The 24,627-nt window shown below is 41.2% G+C and overlaps 1 protein-coding gene across 1 annotated transcript in view; it reads right to left on the bottom strand.

Annotated features, from left to right (window-relative positions):
- The window catches only part of RFX4 (regulatory factor X4), a 94,100-nt gene extending 70,147 nt beyond the window's left edge, over positions 1-23,953 (bottom strand). The window contains exons 1-4 of the mRNA XM_030214809.1: positions 23,847-23,953; positions 23,398-23,498; positions 12,040-12,126; positions 9,753-9,813 (exon numbers count right to left, since the gene is read on the bottom strand). Coding sequence (XP_030070669.1) covers positions 9,753-9,813; positions 12,040-12,126; positions 23,398-23,498; positions 23,847-23,953 — 356 coding nt within the window. The remainder of the gene's footprint in view (positions 1-9,752; positions 9,814-12,039; positions 12,127-23,397; positions 23,499-23,846) is intronic.
- Between the last annotated feature and the right edge of the window lie 674 nt (positions 23,954-24,627).

Below are 24,627 nucleotides of genomic sequence, written 5' to 3'. Positions count from 1 at the left end.
CAATCAAGCATCCTGTGTAGATCTTAACGGACATCCTTGCTGATATCATTTAACTCTGATTGTTGACTTTGTCTGGGTCTTGGTGCATCCGAATAAGTGGAACCAATGTTCCCTGTCAGCTGCTAAGCAGGTTGTAGCTGCAAAAGGAAGCAGCATAAGCACTGGCAAGTTAGATTATCCCAAAATTCACTTTTTTGTATGGGGTATTCCTGGGGAAATGCCCCTTTTCTGCTTTGCATCCATTCTATGGATAGAGCTATGGGGGTTTCTATGGATGCAAAAATATGTTTAAATTAACAGCTGGAAAGTCCAGTGTGAGTGTTAGAGGTCAGAATTTTTTTATATTAGATTTCTTAGACTACATATTTAAACTGCTACTTCAAAGCTTAATAAGGTGTTTATATTTGTTATAAAGCAAGTTGAAGGATAAGTACCATTGTAGTAATTATTTTGCAGGATACTGTGATGTGTGTTGAGATTCTGACCAGACTCAAATCTACTATAATGGCAAAGTTTAAGACATGAGATAATGTGACTATATTTAAAAATGTCATGTTTCCAAAGTTTCCATAAGTGTGCGTGGGGTTTATGTTTTTTTTTGTTACATTTGTACCCTGCACTTTTTCCCACTCATGGCAGGCTCAATGTGGCAGGCAATGGAGGGTTAAGTGACTTGCCCAGAGTCACAAGGAGCTGCCTGTGCCGGGAATCAAACTCAGTTCCTCAGGACCAAAGTCCACCACCCTAACCACTAGGCCACTCCTCCACTCATAAGTGTGCATGGGGTTTATGGTTTTTTTTTTTGTTGTTACATTTGTACCCTGCACTTTTTCCCACTCATGACAGGCTCAATGCGGCAGGCAATGGAGGGTTAAGTGACTTGCCCAGAGTCACAAGGAGCTGCCTGTGCCGGGAATTGAACTCAGTTCCTCAGGACCAAAGTCCACCACCCTAACCACTAGGCCACTCCTCCACTCATAAGTGTGCATGGGGTTTATGTTGCTGCAGACCAGCTATTGGGCAGAGTATTTGCTTCTAAATTCATTATCAAGGGCACTTTAAGGCATTATTTAGGAATACACAAAGAACTACTCACACCTAAATGACTAGTGCCCCCCCCCCCCCCATGTTATGTCTGGGTCCCCTAAAATATCAGGTCTGGCTATGCCACAGAGGTAATCTCTGGAACTTGTTGCTGGAGGGTGTGACTACTGTGGTTAACATATCTGGGTTTTAAAACGATTGTTCTTATATCGTGGGATGTATCTCATCTGGCCCCACTTTTAACTTTGCATATTGTTCATAAACACTTGCTTGAAGTGGAGGAGTAACCTAGTGGTTACTGCAGCAGACTTTGATCCTGGGAAACTGGGTTCAAGTCCCACTGCAGCTCCTTGTGCTCTGGACAAGTCACTTAACCCTCCATTGCTCCAGGTACAAATAAGTACCTGTATATAATATGTAAACCGCTTTGAACATAGTTGCACAAACCACAGAAAGGTGGTATATCAAGTCCCATTTCCCTTTCCCTCTTTGAGATTCTACATGGAATGTTGCTATTATTTGACATTCTGGAATGTTGCTACTATTTGAGATTCTGTTTCTACTGTTTGAGATTCTACATGGAATGTTGCTACTGTTTGAGATTTTCCAGGGAATGTTGCTAGTGGAAGAGTAGCCTAGCGGTTAGTGCAGCAGGGGATCCTGGGGTTCGATTCCCACTGCAGCTCCTTGTGACTCTGGGCAAGTAACAGGTACAAATAAGTACCTCTATATACTATGTAAACCGCTTTGAATGTAGTTGCAAAAAACACAGAAAGACAGTATATCAAGCCCCACTTACCTTTCCCTATTTGAGATTCTACAGGGAATGTTGCTAGTGGAAGAGTAGCCTAGTGGTTAGTGTAGTAAACCTTGAACTTGAGGAACTGGGTTCAATTCCCACTGCAGCCCCCTGTGACTCTGGGCAAGTCACTTAACCCTTAATTGCCCCAGGTACAAATAAGTACCATATTTACTATGTAAACTGCTTTGAATGTAGTTGCAAAACCCCCCAAAAAGGCAGCCAATCAAGTCCCATTCCCTTCCCCCTTCTTCAGTAAATTGTTTGGTACCTCCTCTGCTTTCCCATGTACTTTTGTCAGTCATCTATGATCCTTCTTCAGGGTTTTCTTCCATGAACACAGAAGTATTTGTTTAGCATTTCCACGTTTCCCTCATCTACACTTTCTACACATCCGACCTTAGCACCTTTCAGTTTGGCAATACATTTCTGGCCTTCCTGCTTTCTGCAACATACCTGAAAGAACTGTTGCCAATTCACATTACATCTTTAGCCATTTTTTCTTTTCTTTCTGTTTCTTTCAGCTTTACTTTTCCTTTTGTGTATGTTACTATTTTGCATTCATTTTTGCAGGCACGTCATTGGTGAACCATGTTGGTTTTCTTTTCCTCTTGCTTTTGTTACTTTCCTTATGTAAAGACCATTTGGCTCTTTTTATGGACCCTTTCAATTTAGCCCATTGTTTTCCACTTCCCTGATTTCTTCCTGCCCTTCCAGCTCCTTCTTCAAGTTCTTCCCCATTTTCCTGAAGTCAGCATCCTTGAGTTTGGTGTATCTGAACTCCAGCTTAGTTTTTATATCAAACTACACAGTCTGATAATGCTGCTGAAAATAATTTCAGAATGCCCTGGCGCTATCTGGACAGCACTGGTGGTGGTGGTGGGGAGACACAGGACAGCAAAAGAGCAGTCCTAAGTTGCTGGGATAGTTCTCCAGATAACGGTGTTGAATATTATTAACGGTGGCAGCCTGTGTAATATCTGGACATTCATCACTGATCTCCAGATAGAGGCTTACTACAACAAATATCCAGGTAGAAGTTTAAATACCGTGGCCAGCATTTAATAGAAATGTTGGCTGCATTGTCCTGATACTGCCGCTGAATCTATGTAAGATTTTAAAACATTCACTCTTTGGCTGAACAGTAATATCTTTCTTATTTATATATTAGGTGAACAGTGTCTGGTTCATAATACCTTTCATAGTGGAATCTGAATTTGCTAAAGTTGCTATAGCCAATTCAATTCTTTGACCATTAGAAAAATTCCAGTGAAATGGCGTATTGTCCTCCATGTCAAGTTAATGACGAGATAGAAACAGGATGGAAAAAGAAAAATAGATAATTAACTAATCTTCACCCTGATTTGTCTGAGGTAAGAAGACACTGCTCTAATTAGCAGGAAAACTCCACAAATAATGCCTTGGGCGTTCAAATGAGGATACTGAAAGTGCTGTAAATTGGTGGGAAGCAGTGTGCAGTGATTATACTGCAGTGGAAACCACAACTGTGAGCCAGAAACCCTCATATCTCAGTTCCATTCTTTATCCTATGAGCCTCAGATCGCCAGAATAGGTGAAAAGTTTGTAAGCTATGCAAACGGAAAAGCACTGATTGCTTTCTAACATCTGATCTTTATTTGACAGTCTTCAGTAGGCCTCGTGACCCATCACAATTACCTCTCACACCAAATCCTGCATTCTGCTAAGGACTAGATTTAATATAACTTTCCTTTTGTTGGGAAAGAGATGGCTGAGGGGGGATATGATTGAGGTCTACAAAATCCCGAGAGGTGTAGAAGGGGTAAAACTGAATCGATTTTTCATTCTCTCAAAAACTACAAAGAACATGGGACACTCAATTAAATTATATGGAACTACTTTTAAAACAAATAGGAGAAAATATTTTTAGAGTATCTGGTTTTAAAAAGGGTTGGACAAGTTCCTGGAGGAAAAGTCCATAGGCTATTCAGATAGACATGGGGGAAGCCACTGCTTACCCCTGGAATTGGTAGCATGTAATGTTGCTACTATCTGGGTTTCTGCCAGGTACTTGTGACCTGCATTTGTCCACTGATGTAAGCAGGATACTGGGCTAGATGGACCTTTGGTCTGACCCAGTATGGCTATGGTGTTGGAACCAGCTTCTCCATAAAGCAGTCAATCATAAAGCAGTAAATCACCGGGACCTGATGGTATTCATCCCAGAGTATTAATAGAACTAAAAAATGAACTTGCGGAGCTACTGTTAGAAATATGCAATCTGTCCCTAAAATCGAGTGTAGTACCGGAAGACTGGAGGGTAGCCAATGTTACTCCGATTTTTAAGAAGGGTTCCAGAGGAGATCCGGGAAATTATAGACCGGTGAGTCTGACGTCGGTGCCGGGCAAGATGGTGGAGGCTATTATTAAGAATAAAATTGCAGAGCATATACAAAAACATGGACTGATGAGACAAAGTCAGCACGGATTTAGTGAAGGGAAGTCTTGCCTCACCAATCTAATGCATTTTTTTGAGGGGGTAAGCAAACATGTGGACAATGGGGAGCCGGTTGATATTGTATATCTGGATTTTCAGAAGGCGTTTGACAAAGTGCCGCACGAAAGACTCCTGAAGAAATTGCAGAGTCATGGAATCGGAGGTAGGGTATTATTATGGATTAAGAACTGGTTGAAAGATAGGAAGCAGAGAGTAGGATTGCGTGGCCAGTATTCTCAGTGGAGGAGGGTAGTTAGTGGGGTCCCGCAGGGGTCTGTGCTGGGTCCGTTGCTTTTTAATGTATTTATAAATGACCTAGAGATGGGAATAACTAGTGAGGTAATTAAATTCGCCGATGACACAAAATTATTCAGGGTCGTCAAGTCGCAGGAGGAATGTGAACGATTACAGGAGGACCTTGCGAGACTGGGAGAATGGGCGTGCAAGTGGCAGATGAAGTTCAATGTTGACAAGTGCAAAGTGATGCATGTGGGTAAGAGGAACCCGAATTATAGCTACGTCTTGCAAGGTTCCGCGTTAGGAGTTACGGATCAAGAAAGGGATCTGGGTGTCGTCGTCGATGATACGCTGAAACCTTCTGCTCAGTGTGCTGCTGCGGCTAGGAAAGCGAACAGAATGTTGGGTGTTATTAGGAAGGGTATGGAGTCCAGGTGTGCGGATGTTATAATGCCGTTGTATCGCTCCATGGTGCGACCGCACCTGGAGTATTGTGTTCAGTACTGGTCTCCGTATCTCAAAAAAGATATAGTAGAATTGGAAAAGGTACAGCGAAGGGCGACGAAAATGATAGTGGGGATGGGACGACTTTCCTATGAAGAGAGGCTGAGAAGGCTAGGGCTTTTCAGCTTGGAGAAGAGACGGCTGAGGGGAGATATGATAGAAGTGTATAAAATAATGAGTGGAATGGATCGGGTGGATGTGAAGCGACTGTTCACGCTATCCAAAATACTAGGACTAGAGGGCATGAGTTGAAGCTACAGTGTGGTAAATTTAAAACGAATTGGAGAAAATTTTTCTTCACCCAACGTGTAATTAGACTCTGGAATTCGTTGCCGGAGAACGTGGTACGGGCGGTTAGCTTGACGGAGTTTAAAAGGGGTTAGATAGATTCCTAAAGGACAAGTCCATAGACCGCTATTAAATGGACTTGGAAAAATTCCGCATTTTTAGGTATAACTTGTCTGGAATGTTTTTACGTTTGGGGAGCGTGCCAGGTGCCCTTGACCTGGATTGGCCACTGTCGGTGACAGGATGCTGGGCTAGATGGACCTTTGGTCTTTCCCAGTATGGCACTACTTATGTACTTATGAACTGTACCTCCCTAGCATTCCTGGCTGGCATGATATTTATCCAATCAATATTGGAGTAATTAAAGTTGTGAAAATCAAATATGACTATTAACCTTCAAAAAGTGGAGAAAAAAAGAGCTCAGTGAAAAATAGCCAATCCAATGGCAACCTTAAGAACATAACAACATAAGCATTGCCATACTGGGACAGACCAAAGGTCCATCAAACGGGCCCAACATCTTGTTTCCAACAGTGGCCAATCCAGGTAAAGAGTAAAACAGATTTTATGATGTTTATCCTAGAAATAAGCAGTGAATTTTCCCAAGTCCATCTTAACAACGGCTTATGAACTTTTCTTTTAGCAAATTATCCAAACATTGTTTAAACCCTGCTAAGCTAACTGCCTTTACCACATTCTCTGGCAATGAATTCCAGAGTTTAATTACATGTTGAGAGACGAAATAATTTCTCTGATTTGTTCTGAATTTACTAGTTAGTAGCTTCATTGCATGCCTCCTAGTCCTCATGTTTTTGGAAAGAGTAAACAAGGGATTCATGTCTATCATTTCCACTCCACACAGTATTTTATAGACGTATTATATCTCCCTTCAGCCTTCTCTTCTCCAAACAGAGGAGCCCTATAGCCTCTTTAACTGTTCCTCATGGGGAAGCAGCCCATCATTGTCATCGCCCTTCTCTTTACATTTTTAAATTCCGCTTTACACACAATTTTCGAAGTGTATTTGCACCATGGAGCGATAGAAAGGCATTATAATGTTCACAGTACAAAGTATTTATTTTACAGAAAACACGTATAATAGAAGCATCGTTACAGGGAGACGGACTCTGTTTTTACTTTGTATAGCCAATATAGTAGGTAGACAGGACCTGTAAAGTAGAGCTATAATAACAGTTTCCAGGAAGGGGCCCATCTCATCTCAAGAAAGGAGAGGAGTTTCATATGCTAGATACATCCATCCTGAACAACTGTTTTACAAACTGAAATGTGTGAATTATAAATGGGGGGAAATCAAATAATCATTGAATATTCTTGTCTGTTTTCCCTCCCTAACATGGACTGCAGCACAGTCACAACTCCCTAAATCTGGTTCATGCAGCACTGCTGTCTGACATAAAGTCTATCACCAGCAGCATACAGCAGGGATAATTTCAAACCTACAGCAGAGATAACGTCTTTCAGGAACCAACATTCCCCTCAGCTTCTATAGCAAGACTTTTCTTATTCTTTTTAAAGCTGATTTAGAAAAGCTTTTCCAGAAATTTTAATATCCTTTCCTTTTTATTCAATGTCCACTAGCTACAGCTCAAATTATTGTTTTCCTTTTTGAAGGAAATGTTGGATATTTTCACTTTTGTCCTTTTTAATTCAATTCCACTTTTTAAGGTATATGTGAGTTCCTTTAATATCAGACTATTAGAGTCAGCTATAACTGTAAACACAATATCCACAGAAAAACATATATTTACATGACACTATCAGTTCAATCACAATTTCTTTCAAATAGCTGCCTTGAAGCTGTTCTGAAGGATAAAGGGTAAAGGTCATGGATTTGATATACCGTCTTTCTGTGGTATAACCAAAGCAGTTTATACTTTATGCAGGTACTTTCTCTGTCCCTAGTGGGCTCACGATCTATGGGGTCCTTTTATCAAGCTGCGGGAACTTTAGATTGTGTGTGATATTTCACTGATAGCTAATGTAACTCACGCAAAACTGGAATAATTGGTCAAATCCAATCAAACCACTTAACAGCCGAGCTGCAGTCTTTTGGGTAGCCTGCAAAGATTTAATAAAGCCATCTGGCAGACCCAAGCATAAAGAGTTAAAATAGTCAAAATATGGTGCAACAAGAGTTTGATAACCAACCTAAAAGTCTCATTGATAGCAAATCTTTCAACCTTCTAAGTATCTTCAATGTAAAGATGAAGTTTTTTTCACAACCATATTCAACTGTGAACAGAAGGATAGAGATCTAACACTACTTCTTTGACAATAGGGATCTTAACATTGTCAACCCAAGATTCCTGTGGACAAGATTCTGATTCTTCAGACAAAACTAATATCTGTGTTTCTAACATAGTCAATTTTAATATTTTAGCTTTCATCCAAAAATTTTAGTAGAGAGACATAATTTCAAGAATTCCAATGCATCCAAAAAGTTCCCTCAATTGGGAAAAAAAAACCCTGAAGATTGTCTGCATAAACTTATATTGTACTCCAAGGCCCAGTAACAATCGACAGATAGAAATCGATGCTAAGAGAGTGAACTGAGCCTTTGGGGACCTTCTGTTAGTAAAAGGACCCCTTACCTTAGCTAGGAACAAGAATGAGGATATTGGATGTAATTCTCAGGATTCTTCCCATGCAATTTTTTATTCCTTTCAAAAGTATAACAATTGCAGCTTTAAATTTCTCAGGATACACTCTCTCTGATAATGATTTACTTATCAAATTAGTCAAAGTAGATTAAAAAAGTTTTTCAAACCTTTCAGTACTGGAAGCAAACATACATCCAACTCATTTGTGATTGGATTAACAGTATTAACAACCTCTAATATCTGTTTGGTGTGACCAAAGTAAATTCTTTCCAACCATTCCTAGACCATTTTTAATCAATTAATGGTAGAGAATGATCTCCCTTATCAAATAGTATTAACACTGTTTGTGTGCGTGCGCTTTGTACTGCGTTCCATTTGCAGGGAATATATCACCACCCTTTGGAAAGAATCAGCCCTTTGAAATTAGTTTGTTGAAGCCTCCTTTGTTATTGGTTTGACCCCTGACGCAGGTGCGGTAGCACCGAAACACGGCCCGGGTCTCTCTTCAATCAAAGTCTATTATTAAAGGATATTTTAATGAAAGAACTGTGTTCCCTTTTGTTTTTAAAGGCCCTTTGTGCTATTTTTTTGCTTGTTCGTTTTCTGTACTTGGTTCCCTCTCTTTGTTACACTACTGTAAATAGGGATGCCCAGATGAACCCATGATTGAACTATAGAAACACAGAGAAAAATGTAGGCAGATAAAGACCATATGGCCTATCCAGTCTGCCCATCCATGCCATCTACTCTCCCTATCACTCCCTTAGAAATCCTATGTACTTGTCCCAAGCTCTCTTGAATTCAGATACTGTTTTCATCTCCACCACTTCAACTGGTAGGCTGTTCCATGAATTTACCACCCTTTCTGTGAAGTATTTCCTCAGGTTACTTCTGAGTCTTTCCCCTTTACCTTCTTCCTTGGCCCCCTCATTCCAAAGCTTCCTTTCAATTGAAAGAGATTAATTTATGCCACATAGCTATTAAATGTCTCAATCATATCTTCACTCTCCCGCCTTTCTTCCAAAATATACATATTAAGTTTGTCCCCATAAGCTTTATGACAAAGACCACTGAGCATTTTAGTAGCCACCCTCTGGACAGATTCCATCCTGTTTATATCTTTTTCAAGGTGCATCTCTACATTTGTACACAATATTCTAAATGAGTTCTCACCAGAGTCTTATACAGGGTAATCATCACCTCCTTTTTCCTAATAGCCATTCCTCTCTCTATGCACCCAAGCATCCTTCTCGATTTCACCGTCGCCTTTGGCCACTTTAAGATCATCACATATGATCACACCCAAGCCCTCCTCTTTCATGCATAAAAGTTCTTCACCCCTAAACTGTGCTGTTCCTTCGGGAAATGCATGACAATGTATTTTTTAGCAGACAACACTTCACAGAAAAATAAAACTTAACAATTTTGCTTTGTTTGATGTATTTTTTTATTTTATGTATATTTGGTTATGCTCCACCCCGATTTTAAATAAATAAATAACCACAATGAAACTAGTCTTCATTACCCACTGTCCAATAGTGAGGCAGACGGAGTAGTCCAGATTACCTGAGCTACATCCTTTTTTCTTCATCTTTGTCCTTTATCTCCAGAAGGTACACTTGTGCCGCAGGTGTGCTTCCTCTGAGACACACCTTCAGTGCTCCTCTTTGACTGACAAGGACCACCACCCTAGAGGCATTCATCTTCCCTCTGCTACATGTTCATTTTGCAATCTTAACTGAACATCATTGTACTCTGAAAATAAAAGAAAAGGCAGCCTTACCATTGCAGAGTGGCTGGAGTGGAATGGGGTTTGGATGCTCTATTATTTTCTTTTTCCTCACCTGTTGAGAAAAAAAACCCATAAAACAACCATGAGATAATGATGTAACTCTTCTAAACTCTATCATAGCTTATTAAGAGTTCCTGACAGCAGTGCTCAAATGTTTTCCTCAAATAAACAGAAACAAACAAAAAAATTCACTTCACTCAAATTATGGTCATTCTCATTAACTGGTTCATATCCACACATTCATGTTAAAGGAAGGAAAAAGTCTCACAGAGCTGCACAGAACCTGATAGGGAGGTTGTGAGACTGTCGTAGAGCACCTGTTAATAGACCTGCAGCAGCCATGAAAGTATATTGAGGGATCCCCAGACAGATACAATATGTATAAGTCATTACAGAGGTGCAATCAGTTGTGCCAAGGCTGCAGGGTAGGTGCTTGTTGTAAATTCGCCTATTATATAAGAGCCTAGATTTTATTATTAAATATCAATGTCCCCTATGGTTGCTCCTAATGTTAACATGTCCACAGTTACACAAGTCTTAGAGATGGGATAAATGCAGAGCCACCGAGAGACTAGGCTGGGCCCGGAGCAAGGCTGCCCTGCCTCTGCTGCCGCCCCCATCACTCCCCTGCCCCCCCTGCGCTGCAGTCCACGGTCTCACCTGCCTGCATCGTTGGCTCTGGGCCCCCTGCATTCAAGGCAGCAGTCAAAGATCGCCTCTCTTCTGGCCTTCCCTCCCTGTGTCCCGCCCAAACAGAGGCCTAGGCCCCAGGAAGAACAAAAAAAATCATAAGACATCATGGCCTTTCTCCATTAGTTTAAGGACAAAGGAGCTGTTATGGTCAATATACTGCCTTTCCTGAATACGGAACAAGGTGATTCACAAGATAAAAATATTAAGTTAAGAAGGAATTGCCATAAAACTACAGAAAAGCGGAAACAGAGACTTAGCAAATAGTTGTTCTAGAAGTTTAAAAATATATATACAGGTCTGGATCCCCCGTGCTGCCCTCAAGTCAAATTCAAATGCTTTGGTAAACAAGTGGGTCTTCAGAGCAGCTTTTGAGTTTTTTGCAAGGAAGTTCTAACCAAAGCAAGGGCAGAAGGGTTCTCAAAGTCAGAGATGCAGTTCAATACTGAAGCACTAGCTCAAGTAGTGTCGAGACGAGCACAGGAAACAGGGGGAATACACAGACAAAAATCAGTGAGTGACTGTACAGCTTTAGTAGGAGTAGATGGAATTACTAAAGAGGTTACATAAGATGAAACTGATTTTGCATTAAATTCTATTTGGAGTTGGCAACTCATGGAAATGAAGCAAAAGGGGAGTCGGGAGGGCATGGGACAGAATTCTCAAAGCAGTGAATGAATAAATGTTTGATGCCAGAATAAACTATATTATGACTGGGGCTCACTTTCAAAAGAGAAAAATGTCAAAAAAGTGTCATAAAGCACCATTTGGATGGATTTTGTCTCTAAACGTCCAAATCGGTATTTTTAAAATCTATTTTGCAGATGTCTATCTCTGCAATTCATCTACAGTACATCCGAATCACAAGGAGACGTGTCGGAAGCATTACAAAGATGGGATTAGGGTGGGCTTAGGGGATGGCTAACAGTGGATGTTTTACAGCCATAATGGAACAAAATGAAAATGTCCAGGGTGAAAACTTAAACATTTTGGTCTAGACCTGTTTTTCTAACAAAAAATGCACAAAAAAGGTACCCTAAATAACCAGATGACTACTGGAGGGAATAAGGGATGACCCCCTCCCACCCACCCCCAAAAACTATGAATAAAAATAGTATTCATTAGCCTCTATGACAGCCTCAGATGTTAGAAGCCAGGTTCATTAGAGCAGCATTCAGGTCCCCAGAGTAGTGTAGTGGTGGGTGCAGTGCACTGTAGACGGGTGGACCCAGGCCTATACCTCCCCCTACCTGTTACACTTCTGGGGGAAACTGTGAGCCCTCCCAAACTCTGGAATAGACTTCCCAAGCCTGTATGTCTAGCCCCGTCTTTGGCCGTTTTCAAATCCAGGCTAAAAGCCCACCTCTTTAACGCTGCTTTTGACTCCTAACCACTACTCACTTGCCCTGTACCCTTGTATCCCCACCTCTTTAATTCCCTTACCTTTTAATTGTTCTGTCTGTTTGCCTGTCCTATTTAGATTGTGAGCTCTTTGAGCAGGGACTGTCTTTTCATGTATGGTGTACAGCACTGCGTATGCCTTGTAGCGCTATAGAAGTGATAAGTAGTAGTAGTAGTAAGTACTTACTTTCATCATTGGAAACATTCCCCAGAGAGGCATGGCTGGAGTAACGTTTGTTTTCACTCTCACTAAGACACCTTTCTATCCAGCTCTCTGTAAAGAGACAGAACAATATGAAGCTGTGAGTTAACATTTTTTAAATTCTCTTTAAAATGACTTTATAAGAAGAGTAATTCTATACCAAAACCACCTAACGTTTGCTGCTGATACTACACAGAAGGGCTGCTTTCATAACAGAGCATCAATGTGAAAAGCCCAAAATGCTAAAGTCAACGTAACACAGGTGAGCTGGGGAATTATATGAAGATACTGAGTTTGATGGACATTCGGTCTGTCCCAGTATGCCAAGGCATAGGTTCTTATAATCCACCAATATAATGTTTTAAAATAAAAATAACTACAGAAAATAGTCTACCAAAACAACAGAAAACAAGTCATCATTCTCACAAACAGAAATTTACTAGCAGTAAATAACCAATCATCAATCAAAAACCTCCTCTAAGTATTTTAATTTTTAAAGTCCACTTATTAATTTTTTAAAAAATTATTAAATGTGAAAAAATGTTAATGGAAAAGGTGAGATTTATTTGAAAAATCAAATCCAATCAGCCTTGAGTGAAGAAATTTATCGCTGTCCAAAATTTGCCAGGATTTCACCTGTTTTGGGATCTTGCCAGGTACTTATAACCTGGATTGGCCACTGTTGGAAACAGGATACTGGGTTTGATGGACCTTCGGTCTGTCCCAGTATGGCAATACTTATGTTCTTATGAATGGCTCCTTCAGGAGCTTCAGAATAAATTATTTCTAAGTATATACTTCTAGTCATATTGAAGGGCATTTTAGAAAGAACATCCAACTCAGATTACGGACGTCCAGGTCTGTATGTCAACATAGAAATCCATGTCTACTACTACTACTACTACTTGACATTTGTAAAGCGCTACTAGGGTTACGCAGCGCTGTACAATTTAACATAGAAGGACAGTCCCTGCTCAAGGAGCTTACAATCTAAAGGACAAATGTACAGTCAGTCAAATAGGGGCAGTCAAATTGGGGCAGTCTACAATGTCTCATGTATTTTAGAATAGAATCTGCCAACATACAACCTGTTCAGAAATACATGAGAAATGGACCATGTGCTGGTGACATCCAGCATAAACATCCATTTTGCAATCTGAAACGTCCAAAATTATGAACAGGGCAAAACAAGGGATATATTAATATATATATATACACACATTTAACCAGGATATGCTGCTGAATATCAGCTCTTTTAAAATGGGCAGGAAAGAGCCTTTCTGGAGGCACAGGTGGAAGTGGAGTCAGTGAGGAGCTGGGAGTTATGTGGTTGCCAGTCCCTGCACAGCTAAACAATCAAACAGATCGCATAAAAAAGATGTCCTTACTTTGGTCGCTTAGCTACGCAAGTATCTGCACTAAACATTGGCCAGCACTCACATAACTTCTGGGTAGCAGCCAGTATGTGCAAAGGTTGCCCTCCCTCCTGACACCCTCCCATGTGATCCAACCCCTCTCAGAACCCCCTTGCTTCCTCCCTCTGTTCCCTCTGATCCCTTCTCCCCTAGGCCAAAGGCCCACCTCCCGATCCAATCCTCCTCCCTCTGCCCTCCCCCAAGGTGTTTAATCCCTAATACGGGCTCCACCACACACCCTGTAGACCCTCTTAGTTTTAACTTAACATCCATGGTAGTCTAGGAGTTAATGGGCAGCCATTTTGCCTATGGGGCCGCAATGGGCAGGAACAAGGTGGAATCACTCCTGCCCTGATGACCCTGAGATCATCATGGATGATAAAGGTAGGCCTGGTGGAGAGGAGGGGGGATACAAACTGTGGGTGAACATGCAGTATCTGAGGTTCTTCTGATTCTTTGCAACTGACAGCTGTCCTGGAGACATCTAGAAATGAAGGTGTCCACAGGAAGGCTTTTGTTGGTATGTTTTGTCTTTATGTAAAGCAAAAGGCTCTTTTGAGGCTGAACCTTAGATCTTCTGGGACATTATTTCTTGGAGAGAAGGTACAGATGTTGTCCAAGGACAAGCAGGATAGCAAGTCCTCATGTCACAGTGTGATGCCCCTGATGGACACATGGGAAAGCTTCTCCTGCTTAATCAGTAGTACAAGCTTTTTAGTCATTTCACTGCACTTGGAACACCACTTTCCACCTGTTGCTGTTGCACAGAAAAGTCTCACTTTTCATCTTTATGTGGAGATGGTTGGACATACGTCATTGGAACTCCTCTCAAGATGACATTATTTGACTCATAATTGCATTTTGTACATTTATTGTGTCTTGTTGCTGTTGTGCAGTACTTTTTTCCTCCATTAATACCTTAGTGCCTCCCTCAAATCCTCAACCCCTCTATTGTGCTGCTTCTCCCAGATATCCCCACAATCAGGATGTCATCCCTAGTAGCCTCCCTCCCAGCCTACCTTAGCAAAATCCCTGGTGTCACCCCACCCTCCCAAAGGCCCTCTCCCCCAGGCCTTCCTTAGACAAAATCCATGGTGCCTGGTGGCGCAGGCAGGAGCAATCCTTAGCTGTTCCTGCCGTCACCGGTGCCTTCTTCCAAAATTGTGCTGGCGACACCTAGTGGTAGTGTTGCAGTACCACCTTTAGGGGTCATATTTCCATATAAGTTCATCTACTGCACTTATATGTAAACATAACCCTAGTGGTAGTATCATGAAACTATTGCTAGGGGTTGCTAGTGGAAACATATATACACACACACACACACCCAACTGATTTTTATATCATGTGACACTAAGTTCTCTCTTTTTAAGTTTTCATTAGTCAAAGGTAATTGCCATGGACTGGTCACAACTAGTGTTGACCCACTTGAATTTCAAAAGCCAAGGCTCCTTATGACTAGGACCAATCATCGGCCAAAAACCTCCAATCAATTTTCAATTTTAATCTTCTAATCTTAATGTGTAATTCCTTCTTCTTATAAGGTTTAAATAAACCATCAAATAATTTCAATTTCAGAGAGTTGATGTGGACATATTCTGTGCTACGATTTTCAAAGGTCACAATTCAAAACCATTCTCTGCTGTTCAACTGCTTATCACACAGCATGTTATGAGGAAGGAAGCAATTAACTTGAGCTTCAATTCCTCACAATCTCAACAGGGACTCACTTCACCCAAATAGGATGCTTCAGGGGACACTCCTCGTTTTACATGCGTTCTTCTGAAATGCTGACCATATTGGCAATACAACCGTCTATCTGCCAATTTTTAAAGTGAGAGCAGCCAACTTTGGTGGCTATATCTGGCCATCACAATAGGTGGAATAACTTTGGCCAGAACAATTGAGGACCTTAGGAGACTGGGAGATTGAGTGTCTAAATGGCAGATGACGCTTAATGGGAGCAAGTGCAAAGTGATGCATGTGGGAAAGAGGAACCCGAATTATAGCTACGTCATGAAAGGTTCCACATTAGGCATCATGGACCAAGAAAGGGATCTAGGTGTCGTCGTTGATGATATGTTCAAACCTTCTGCTCAGTGTGTTGCTGCGGCTAAGAAAGCAAATAGAATGTTAGGTATTATTAGGAAAGGAATGGAAAACAAAAATGAGGATGTTATAATGCCTTTGTATCACTCCATGGTGCGACCGCACCTCGAATATTGTGTTCAATTCTGGTCGCCGCATCTCAAAAAAGATATAGTGGAATTAGAAAAGGTACAGAGAAGGGCGATGAAAATGATAAAGGGGATGGGACGACTTCCCTATGAGGAAAGGCTAAAGCGGCTGGGGCTCTTCAGCTTGGCGAAAAGGCGGCTGAGGGGAGATATGATAGAGGTCTATAAAATAATGAGTGGAGTTGAACGGGTAGATGTGAAGCGTCTATTTATGCTTTCCAAAAATACTAGGACTAGGGGGCATGCGATGAAGCTACAATGTAGTAAATTTAAAACTAATCGGAGAAAATGTTTCTTCACTCAACGTGTAATTAAATTCTGGAATTCGTTGCTGGAGAATGTGGTAAAGGCGGTTAGCTTAGTAGAGTTTTAAAAAGGTTTGAACGGCTTCCTAAAGGAAAAGTCCATAGCAGTATAAAATGTTTTATACTTTTTTGGGATCTTGCCGGGTATTTGTTACCTGGATTGGCCACTGTTGAAAACAGGATGCTGGGCTTGATGGACCTTTGGTCTTTCCCGGTATGGCAATACTTAAGTACTTTAAGCAGCCAGTGCTGAATATCAGCATTGCCGGTTAAAATCAGACCAGCCAAATTCAATGCTGATGACCGGAAATGGACTGGCATTGAATATCTGAGTTTAACGCTGACCATGGTAGACAGCCTGGTTATCTCCTGGTCTGAATATCGGGGCCTGGATCTTTAAGCAATGTACATGCCTGATATAAACTTTGCAGCCGATCCTTTTAGCTTTATTTTTTAACCATTTGCCAGTTTGATAACAGGCAAGAGAAAATTTGACCATATTTCATCGGTTTTGGCTGAGTTGCATTGGCTGCCGGTGTCAGCACAGATTGATTTTAAGGTTTTATGTTTGCTATTTAAAACCTTTAGGTTCAAAGTTCTTGGTTATCTTTCTACAATAATAAAAAAAACTCTGCTCCATCCAGGGAGCGGATTTACTATTGCGGAAAGATAACCAGGAACCCTGAGGTGGTGGTAAGGGCTCCCACACTAACCCGGTGGTAACCAGGCAGCATGCGACACTGTCTAATTACCACTGGGTAAACACCGGCACTACAAAAATAAAAATATTTTTGTCGCACTGGAAATGACAGATGCTGGGGGTGGGAGCAGTAAAATAATATGTACTATAGACACTTACTCTTTGTAACATAGCACCTCAGTTGGCACCTGATTCTAGCTTAAAGTAGGCGACTCCTTATAAAATTGCTTCTCTTCCTATATAAACTCAGGTCGTTGGAAGAAAGTATGTAAATGGCAGTATTTAGTCAGTTGCACATGCAAGTGGTAACTTATCTGCATGAATGAGCTCTTACACAGTGCCAACAAATCAGAAAGTGTCCACCATAATTTGATTGTGTCTAGGTTGTTGGTGGCCGTACACTTGGATTTGGGCTGACTGCACAAACGCACATGTCAATGATACAATACTGTAATTTAAACGGGTTCTAGCTGACAATTAAGCACCAGCTATATATGAAGTATTCACGTATGAAATGTTTGCTTTTGGTCACTTACACTAGTATTTCATAAAGAAAAATAAGCTTCTATTTTTCTGTATAGAATAGACTTACAATAGCAGCTATAATCAGCACCTGAATTATCTTCTTTGGGGGTAACTGTATAGAGGATGCCAAGATTTAGGTGTCAGGAACATGCACAGATGGCGTATAGCTTGCAGGTGAGCGTTCAGAGGGGTGGAGTCCAGGTGGGATACAACGTAATCTATGGGTGTTCTTTTGTCATTTAGGCATGAAGTATATGGCTTTAACTCTTGCTACATGTTTGCCATGTTACACTGATATTCTGTAAAGAGTAAAACAGGCTATGAGTGGGAGAGCTGTAGGTTACTGAGTTTAGGCCCTCTTTCAGGGCAAACCAGGCACCCTTTGCACATATGAACGTGTGCCGAGGCATATTTTCAAAGCACTTAGACTTACAAAGTTCCATAGTAACCTATGAAAATTTGTAAGCCTAAGTGCTTTGAAAATTAGCCCCCTAAAATATCAGCACTTATACACATAAGGGTTTACATACCTGTGAAGGTGCTGGCAGGGCCCCTCAGTGCTATTCCGTAACAGCCTAACTTACATTGCACATATATTCAACGGGGCAGGACATGGGCGGGTCTCCAAGTTAGACACGTAACATAGGGAACGCTGTCATTTATGTGCATCTCTGCTGCATTCAGTTTAATGTCAATTGATCAAGAACAACTGATCGCTTGGACTTTTGATTGTGCAGTCAATTAATCACATTACAATTGATCGTGAACACAAGACTTCAAAGTGATGCAAACACAAGACTTCAAAGCGTTAACTAGTGAAACTTTTACGAAAACAGGGCATCAAGATAACACATATGGATACAACAAGATAGGCAAAAACTGGGCATTAAGCAGCATAAAAAGATAACAGTGTAACGCTTTATTTATTTATTGCATTTGTATCCCACATTTTCCCACCTATTTGCAGTCTCAATGTGGCTTACAGAGTTTGTTATGTAGAGATTAAGAGAAGAGAGAAGAAAGGTATTAGGTTAGTATGGAGGTGGACTTTGATAATTGGAAGGATTGGTGAGGTAGTTTTGTGAGGCTATGGGTTCTCTTTCTAGGCCTTATCTAGCATTACTATAACATTTTCGTGCGTTAGTTCTGTTACTAGCATATTTAAAAGTCGTAAGTTAGAAAAGGCGTTCGAATGGCATTGGAATATGTAAATAGTGAGAAAGGAAAACCTAAGCTTATAGACAATGGTTATACGTTTTTTAATGAAAAATGCAGCAATAATAACATCTGTTGGAAGTGTGACAAGGGAAGAACATAAGCATCATTGCAAGAACACGTGAACATAATCACACGGCTGATGCTGGCCACATTGAAGCAACCAAGGTCATATCAGCAGCTAAAGAAAAAGCTTTGACCACTCAGGATTCAGGTCACCAGATTGTTGCACAAGTATCCGTGGGAGTTTCATCAGCTGTTGCTGCTAAGCTACCTGCACAAAATGTAATAAAGCGTACTTTACGTTGTGTGCGACAGAGCACTACAATGCCACTTCGACAAGAGCTGAAGATTCCAAGAGAGGTAATTATGCTAAACAATGGGAAAAAGTTCTTAAAATATGACAACAGCGCTGATAAAAATATAATTTTAATATTCAGTACGAATCGAAACATGCTTTTACTTTGTCAATCACAACATTGGTATGGTGATGGAACTTTTAAAACTGCAACCTCCTCTATTCAAACATTACTCCATTCATGGGATTGCAAATGCATTCCAGAGGTTTTCACATTGCTGCCTAACAAGACTGAGAAAACATATAGACGTTTCCTGGCAATTCTCATATTGTTGATTCCAAATGCAGCTCCGCAATCAATACTGACTGATTTTGAATCGACTGCAATTAATGCAATGTCTTCTGCTTAACAGCGAGGTTGCTTCTTTCATTTCACTCAAAGCGTATATCGAAACCTTCAGTCAAATAGTCTCCAACAAAGATATGTAAGCGATGCAGACTTTGCTCTGATAATGCGATATTTACCTGCTCTAACATTCATTCCACCTGCTGATGTAACAGGGGTAGTCGGTGTGCTCTCTGAGAGTGGCATATACCCCCCCCCCCCCTCCCGAGGCATAGTCAGTACTTGATTATTTTGAGGTCACTTGGATCAGTCGACCAATTCGTCATAATAGATGAAGGCCTCTGTGATTACCACACATAATGTGGAATTGTCACGGATCTGTTATTGATGGGTTGCCCAAAATAAACAATTCATATGAGGGTTGGCATCATAGCTTGCAGAAATGCTAGGAAGTTGCCATCCTTCCATATAGAAATTTATAAATGGGCTGAAACTTGAACAGGCACAGAATGACGTAAGCATCAACCATTATTTAGCTGGGCAATAAACTTCTATACAACACAAGAAATACCGCGACACAGCAACACAACTTGCCAGTGTTGCTGGTCGTTATGGCGACATCGATCTATTGCACTATTTACGTGGTGTATCATACAATTACAATTTCTAATTAATCAAATTCATGATTGCTTCACATATGTATTTTATTTACTATTTTGTATTATGTATTTACTTAAACATGGGATAAGTGGCTTAATAAACATATTTTACTTTGAAGTCTTGTAGTTAAAGAGGTTTTTTTTCACAACCAGTTTTACTTTGAAATCTATAGTAATACAATCTTTCTTTGCTTTGAAGTCTTGTGTTCGTGATCAATTGTATGTGCAATCAATTGCAATGTGATTAATTGGCACATGATCAAAAGTCCAGGTGATCAATTGTACTGCAACCAACTGACCGGTGATCTATAGATCGGTGAGCAATAGTTCATGATCAATTGGACACTCTGCATTCACACATTCACAGCTGACATAGCCAATGGATGGTGTAACTGTGGTGCATAGAGACTAGGGTATGGTACGAATTCTGTAACGGAATCTGGGTACCCAGGTACCATTATAGAATTTGCTGATACCATGTGTCCTCTGGGTGCCTAAATGGAGGTACACAACTGTAGAATTGCCCCCTCTGTGTCTAATTTATTTATTTATTTAACAAATTTATAACATACATAAAATCAATAACAACCATCTTAAAATATACACATAAAATTCAGCAGACCATGCAACCACCCACCAAATCCTCAAATCTCCCCTCAAGAAAATGCCCTACAAAACAAATATGTCTTTAGATGCTTCTTAAAAAGAGATAGAGAAGAAATTTGCCACACTTCAAAGGGGAGAGAGTTCCACAATCTAGGTCCTATCAGTAAAAAGGCCCGAGAATGAATCTCCTCCTCCAGACGAATCTGCTGAAATGAGGAAGCACCCAATAAACACCGACTCTGAGACCTAAGACTCCGGACAGGACAATAAGCCCACAAACTCGGAACAAGAATATTGATGTTTGCTGTTGAAGCTTGCAAACGTAAGTCAGGCATTTCTCTGTGTTTTCCTACATTGAATAAAATCATTTTGTTTTGAACTTAAGTTGCTTCACCACAGGCCCAGAAGACCCTGCTATAACAGAGGATCAGATGGAACCTGACTGGTGATGTAACTCATGATTTAAATGCGCTTTATGCATTAGTCCTGGCAGGGCTGCCGAGAGGGCAGGATCGGACCACGCCCCCCCCCCCCCCCCCCACACTTGAGCCACTGCCACACCGCTCCCACACTCAGACCGCCCCTCCCCTTACCTTTCTGTCTCAGTGACTGCTTCTGTCCTCTCCTGCTCCTGTGTGCTGTGAGTCGGGACCTGGATGACCTGCATTAATGCAATCATAGGAGCCAACTTTTCAAAATTATTGGGGGTGCTAAGTCCAATGAAAATAACCCCTCCTTGAACACATACAAGGAATTTTCTCAATATTGGGGGTGCTCAAGCACCCAGAGCACCCACAGAGTCGGCTCCAATGAATGCAATCATCTGGATCCTAGGCAGCGTGCAGCAGGAGCAGGTAGGCATGAAGAAGCTTGCCAGTGCCGGGTCTGGACCTGGGGAATTCTGCCCCCCCCCCCCCCTCGGCGGCCCTAAGTCCTGGAGGAGTGTATGTTAGCTGGTGTGTACTGTACTCACTGCCTTGCCCTCTTGTACTGTGTCTGCCAGTTCTAATACTAACCAGGAGGCAGTAAAAATCCTTTGGCTGAGATTCCTCTGCATGTAAAGTCAGTTTGTGAAATTCACAGTGGTGAGCTAGTCCTCTCCATGTTTTGGATTCAGTACTGGACCCACACACACATGCAGCTGATGCATCATTACTCACACAGCTAAGTCTGCCTGCTGGCCTTTAGTACAAAAGTGCAAACTCATAACATTTCCCTTTCACAAGTCTACTTGCTGCACAGCTCATGCAGTTGCTATGGCACCATTGCTATGGAAACCTGCCTATAGTGAAATAGGCCTACAGGTCTCTCAGCTCTCAAACTTCATGCATAAGCCAGGATAGAGACCATTTACCAGCCTAATGAGGAATTTAGCAGCAAGAAGCCCCCTCCAGGAGATTGACAGAGAGTGAGATCTCACCAAACAAAGGAAAAGTGTGGCCCCTCCAGGAGAATGACAGAAAGCAACAGTTCAAAATAAAATTTTGGAACAGCCCTCAGAGCTACCTCAGAAAATATGAGAATAGTTATAAGTGGACGCTGTCGTTCCCTGGGGCCTCTTGGGTGGAATTTATATTACTGGTGGCATCTCGCCGAGCAATGGTAAAGAGTGGCCCCTCCAGAACAACAACACAGAAAGACATCTCACAAAGCCATAGCAAATGGTGGTCCCTCAAGAAAAAAATAGCACAGAGTTACATCTCAAACAATAGCAAAGTGAGGTCTCCCCCAGAGAAAGACAGAGAGTGGCATCTCACCAAACAATAGAAAAGAGTGGCCCTTCAGGAGAATGAGATAGAATAGCAAAGAGAACACCTCCTGGAGAATGACAGACAATGGCGTTTTCCGAAACCCTAGCAAACTGTAACCCCTCCCAGAAAATGACAGTGTGTGACATCTCCATACACTGAGAAAGTGTGGCCTCCTCTAAGAGAATAGTACTGAACAACAATCTCACAAAACAATAAGAAAGAGTAGCCCCTCAGGAAAACGAGATTAAGCAACAGCTACCAATCAATTGCAAATAAAGGCAACTTAGGAGAATGACAAAGAATGGTACCTGACCAAACAGTAAGAGTGTCCCCCTCAGGAAAAAAAAATGGCAGAGTGACATCTCACCAAACAATAGCAAAAACAAACACAAAAAGAGGCAAAATATACTGTACACAATAGCAGGACAAAAAAACAACAGAAAGTAGATACATTGATGTTACAATAAATTATACATTAATAAATATAAGTAAATAGGTAAGTATAAAACACAAATAACAATATACATAAAACATACATTTACCAGATATCAACCAGTTTTATTCTTTAAAACAATCACACATAATTAAAACATGTACAAACATTTAAAAACAGAACCACATCATATTTTTCATTCAAAGCTCCACTCCAGCCCATCCAAGTCTATTCAGCCATGATCAGGACCCAGACTGTAGAAGTCTGCTCAGCACTGGCATTGTTTCCCAATTATCAGTGTTGCTACCTAATCTCTGCTAAGCTTCTTTGGATCCATTCCTTCTAAACAGGATTCCTTTCTGTTTATCCCATTTGCATCTCCACCACCTCCCATGGGAGGGCGTTCCAGGTATCTACCACCCCGTCTTTTCACAGGATATTGATGTCCAGATTCCCCAGTGAAGCAATTAACCACTTTGTGAGTTACCAGCTATAATTTCATGAACTTTTACTCTTAGAAGACTGTTCACCTGTAGAGGACTTTGGGTCACTCAGGGCAGATGACTTATTAGATGTAAATGTACTTATCATTTTGTATGCTGCCACTCATGTAGTTGGCCACACCCTGCATTTCATATTTCACAGGGATAAATGGGAGAAGGAAGGGTAAGGATGTCAAAATTTCATATGTGGGATTATGCCAGCAGTTTGGTCTGATCATTTTTTTCATAATCTTGCAGTGGTTCCCATGAGTAGGTTGACCCAAGCAGGGTGAGCAGGCTAGGTCCATGAACAAGTTTCCCTCAGGGCATGGCACCATGGGTCCAGAGGAAGATAGGGTAGGGTCTTCCACCTGTAACAACCAGCTTCCCTTCAGGTTGACCTTTGGTGCTGATGACTGCCAGGTCTTCACTGCTGCTGGTCACTGCCAGGTCTTGAGTTCCAGGTCTTGACCTTGGAATTCAAAATGAAAACCAGAAAGCAGAAGAACCTAAAACAGAGGTACAAGTAAGTGGGACACACTAATTAGGAAGACTGAGGTCCAACCGGGATCTAGAGCAGGAACAAAAAAGCGTCTGACAAGATGAATAAAATTTGATGTGAAACAGGCAGCCAAAGAACACTCAGTGCAGAACAAGTCACGACAAGAAAACCAAACAGTGATTGGGTTTAAATAGTAATCCAGTCAAGAACATGATGGCCTCTGACAGGAAGGAGCAGCCATTGTAGGAGGTCAGAAGTTCACCCCAGCAAAACTCTCTCAAGTGCTAAGTCCCCTGTAGGCTGGCAGCAGAATCTCACACATCTACCAGACTAAAGTCTACTCCTTCCAAGTAGCCATCTTTGGCCCCATCAATAGTTAATGGAGAGCTCTCTGGCTGTACAGTCAGAGGATCTGGATGTCCCATTACCCCAGTTGACTGAGAACTGGAATCATATTGTAACCTGCCTCTCATTTAGGATAAGAGTGTTGACTTGGAGGTACTGCATAAGAGAAAGTTAAAACACTGGAAACAGAAAAATGGGGAAAATTTGATGAACGACTACTGCAGTAACGATTAAGAGTTTGGGTGGAGCAGAAAGCCAAAAATTTCAAGTACTTCTCTGGGGTGCGGTACCCAAGTAAAATAACTACTCAAAACGTAGAAACAATTGGACACCGGGGATATTTTCAGCACAACACCTGTACTGCAGATCCCCAAGAAATAAGCACATGCAGGTCAAGGATTAGCTTAAGAGCAAAAATCAAGAGAAAACATGACACTAAGTCCCACTGTGATCTACTTTGAGCCTTATTAGCTTAAGCAGAATAAAAACATTAATTACTTAATTTATTTGTTACATTTGTACCCCACATTTTCCTACCTATTTGCAGGCTCAATGTGGCTTACATAGTACCGTAAGCTGTTCGCCAGTAGGTTGATAACAAATACAAGGTTATATTGTGGTCGAGTGAGGTAAGTGTGTATCAGGCACCATAAGAGTCGAAGGGAATGAAGATTGTATATTGTCCAGTATGATCATTGGTTATGATGTGTTGCTGGGTGTGGGGATTTATGCTGGATCGGTGGGGTAAGTCTTT

This window comes from Microcaecilia unicolor, chromosome 9, assembly GCF_901765095.1.
Source record: "Microcaecilia unicolor chromosome 9, aMicUni1.1, whole genome shotgun sequence".
Classification (NCBI taxonomy): Eukaryota; Metazoa; Chordata; class Amphibia; order Gymnophiona; family Siphonopidae; genus Microcaecilia; species Microcaecilia unicolor.
Note: the sequence above shows the minus strand (reverse complement) of the source record. Positions and strands in the feature narration are given on the sequence as shown.